Source organism: Leptonychotes weddellii, chromosome 1 (assembly GCF_054177405.1).
Source record: "Leptonychotes weddellii isolate Sample4059 chromosome 1, ASM5417740v2, whole genome shotgun sequence".
Taxonomy (NCBI): Eukaryota; Metazoa; Chordata; class Mammalia; order Carnivora; family Phocidae; genus Leptonychotes; species Leptonychotes weddellii.
In genome coordinates this window covers 13,288,514-13,292,313 of record NC_138369.1, presented here as the reverse complement: position 1 = coordinate 13,292,313, position 3,800 = coordinate 13,288,514, and the positions used below count along the sequence as shown (strand labels likewise).

Genomic DNA, 3,800 nt, shown 5'->3' with positions numbered 1-3,800 from the left:
GACTTCCAGCCTCCAGCCTCCAGCCTCCAGGACGATGAGAAAATGGCCCTCATGCTTCTCTCCCCCTTTCTTTCCACTCCCTGCTGCCAGGGCACCGAGGCCTTCTTGCCTCTCGGGAGGCGTCTGCAGAAGCTCCTGGCTGGCCTTCCCACCTCTCTCCTCCTACCTTTCTGTATGGGGTAACCCTCCAGAACCCAGGCCACTGCGGCCCTCCCCTGCCAACACCCTTCAGTGGCTTCCTGTGCCCTTGGGAGAAGCTCCAAGTGTCCCAGCCCAAGAGGCCCTGGGGGGTGATTTCTGCAGACTCAGCCTTCTCCTCACTCCCAATTTTGCATTGCTGAATGTATTCCCTCAGGGCCACCAGGACCCACCAGCCCCGAATCTCACCTTCACCTGGGTCACATTTCCTTTACTAGCCTGTTCTTAAGAAGCCCTCCCTAGACCAGGATGGTGGGGCAGCTTTGCCTGCCATGGCTCCCGGTGTGGTTCATGATGGCAGGCCTTTGCCTCTGAGCGTCCCTCGCCCACAAGCCCTGACCGCTATTCTTCCTCTGCTTAATTCCTATTTTCCTCCTACTCAAAAGAACTGCCTCTTCCGTCACAATGTTGTCGCCTGAACCCAGCTGGAATTTGTAGTTTATTAGTTGACTTGAATCCCACGTTGAATGAGAGACCGTGGTGGGAGGAAGGGTTCTGAGCCTTGTTTGCTGGATCAGGTGAGCATGGGATCTGGGGAAATGCTCTCCCAACCCTTCTCGCTTTCTGGTGGCTCCCATTGCCTTGAGGAAGGCTTCTGGGCTCCCTGGGGATGTGGATGGAAGCACTGTCCCGCACACCAGGGCCCTTAGAGCACTAGATCGCCACGCTGGCTGCTCTCCAGAACTGTCCCCGCCTTGCTGCCTGTGTGTCCTGGTGACATTGCTCTCGAGCGTGTACAGCGTACAGCCTTCAGATACTTTCCAACATGGTCTCTCGGAGCCCTTGCCCTGGCTGGAAACTGTTGCCAAGGCCCAGTTTCAGTTCGTGCTTTGGGAAGTAGCAACCCTCTACTGGGGACCCGAGAGACGGCTGGGGAGTGACCGTGACATTTCAAAGTCCAGAACGTAGATGGCAAACACTTTGTTGGGGTGGCCAGATACACTTTAGCTGAGCTGACAGACAGCTGGCCAGTGCAAGCGTGTGGGGATATAAAATAAAGCCACGAAACACATAGCGTGCACGTCCGTGGTGACCAGGCAACCGAGCTTTATTAAAATTATCCTGATCTGATCGAACGGTTCCAGGCAACCATGCTTTGAGGAAGCCAATTAAATTCACATGAAGGAGAAATAACATTAGATCAATTTCTTGGCAAAACCTTATTTTTACGACTATTTACAATACAGCTATTTCTGTAGATGGGTGCATTTCTCTTCTCATAAAAGGAAAATAAGAGAAAGGATCATGTGAAACTGTTTCTAGGAGAGATGTGGGAAGACACTGGTGGGCAATGTTTAAAGTGTGACCATGAAGATCAGCCCCCCACCCCCGGCGTGTGCTTAGAATTTAAAATATGTAGATTTTAAAATTAGGAGGTAATTATATGGAAATAAAGTATGCTGCATGGGGTTCTGGTATTAAATAATCTCATCTTTAGAGACACTTGGGCTAATATCCTGGCCCCATGTGGAATGGGCTGACTTGGCTGATCATTCCTACTTGGCGCCGGCGAGGACGTGCAGGTAGATCTGTCACAGGTTGGGGGGAGTGTGACACCTCTCTAGCCTAGCTCAAGGACTCGGGCATTTGCAATAACTTCTCCTGGTAGAGCCACTTCAGTGCTTTGAATCGTCTTGTGTCAGCGAAGCAAGAAGCTCCCGGCCCACATTTGCCCGCTTTTCGGTCTCATCTGGATTGTTCTGCAGCCTCAGCTTTGCGTCCAGTCTCTGCCTCCATTCCTCTCTGAGCCTGAAAGTAGAAACCAAACAGTGAGCAGGGCAACCATGTCCATGCTGGTTGGTTTGGGGATGCTTCCTTGGTTTTTTCACCCCTGAAGGTGTCTGTCTGTGTGTGTGTGTATGTGTGTGCGCATTCAGTTTTTAAAAGGTATGCAGAGGACTAGAAATGTAAATATATGCATATTTTATATTTTATAGGTATATATTTAGCTCCCACTTCTGTTCAGCCTATTCTAGTCTTACTCCTTCAAACTTTTCCTTTGAGAGAGCAGTGTCTTTAAAGTATGCGGAGAAGGGCGCCTGGCTGGCTCAGTGGTGGAGCACGCAACTAACTCTTGATCTCGGGGTTGTGGGTTCGAGCCCCAAGTTGGGTGTAGAACTTACTTAAAAGTGAAGAAAAAAGGGTGCCTGGGTGGCTCAGTTGGTTAAGCGACTGCCTTCGGCTCAGGTCATGATCCTGGAGTCCCGGGATCAAGGCCCACATCGGGCTCCCTGCTCAGCGGGGAGTCTGCTTCTCCCTCTGACCCTCCTCCCTCTCATGCTCTCTGTCTCTCATTCTCTCTCTCGCAAATAAATAAAATCTTAAAAAAATAATAATAAAGTGAAGAAAAAAAACCTTAAAAAAAAAGTACAGGGTGGGGGGGAACCTCTGTCCATCTAGAATTGTTTACTTGGCCAAGCTATCTTTCAAAAACAGAGGTGAAATAAAGATGCCCCCAGTCATACAAAAACTGAAAGAATTTGTCACCAACAGCCTGTCCCTACAGGACAAGTTAAAGGAAATCCGTCAAGTGGAGGGATAATGACACCAGATGGAAATCGAGATCTGCATGATGGAGGGAAGGGCCCCTGAAAAGGCGACTGCGTGGGTATATTAGTAATTTTCCCTCACAACTTGACTCTCCTTAAAAGGTAATCAGTGTCTGAAAGCAAACCTGTTAATGATGCTGTGTGGGGTTTATGACATGTCTGGAAGCAGAAAGGCCAAAGGGGGAGCAGTGGGGTTCCACCACTGGAAGCCTCTCATGCCCTACAGGGGACCATGTGGCACTAGAAGGCACATCGTGACAGAGATCCTAAAGCAACCCCTAAAATAACACCAAGAGATATCCTGGAAAAGCCAACAGAGGAGATGACATGAAATCATGACAAATATTTAATTAACCCCAAAGAAGGCAGAAAAAGAAAGGAATGAAGAACAGATGAGAGACCAGGAGACAAATAGCAAGATGGCAGATTTAAACCCAATCGCACCAGTTAGCATTAATGAGCCACCCAATTAAAATGCAGGATCATCAAATTGAATAAAAACCAGTATTGAAATAGATGTCACCTGCAGGAAAATCACTTTTTTTTTTAAAGATTTTATTTATTTATTTATTTGAGAGAGAGAGAATGAGAAAGAGAGCACATGAGAGGGGAGAGGGTCAGAGGGAGAGGCAGACTCCCTGCCGAGCAAGGAGCCCGATGCGGGACTCGATCCAGGGACTCCAGGATCATGACCTGAGCCGAGGGCAGTCGCTTAACCAACTGAGCCACCCAGGCGCCCGGAAAATCACTTTTGATATGAAGCTGGCAATAGGTTAAAATTAAAAGTGTTTGGAGTTAATTGGACACTTAAGGAGTCAGGGCCAGGCTCCCCAACAAGAAAGCAAAAAAAAAAGCTGGGACAGCTCAGACAAAACTGCCCTAGCGTCCTGTTTTGCAGCTTTGACAAGACCACGACAGCATCCTGTCCAGCAGCCTCTGCAGGAGTGACTTTTGCAAAACATCCTGAAACAAAACAATGAACCGTAAAACATTGGTCACTATCACAAGGTGAGGCAGTTCGTCTCCAGATGGCAGCCCAAAAGACCAGCAACA

The 3,800-nt window shown here is 48.7% G+C and overlaps 1 protein-coding gene across 2 annotated transcripts in view; it reads right to left on the bottom strand.

The window, feature by feature from the left end:
- Nucleotides 1-1,215: 1,215 nt before the first annotated feature.
- Nucleotides 1,216-3,800, bottom strand: part of FAM240A (family with sequence similarity 240 member A) — a 16,040-nt gene continuing 13,455 nt past the window's right edge. For both annotated transcript variants that reach the window (XM_081803004.1, XM_081802999.1), the window contains one exon: nucleotides 1,216-1,947. In XM_081803004.1, the coding sequence (XP_081659130.1) occupies nucleotides 1,815-1,947 (133 nt within the window). In that variant the 3' untranslated portion in view covers nucleotides 1,216-1,814. The remainder of the gene's footprint in view (nucleotides 1,948-3,800) is intronic.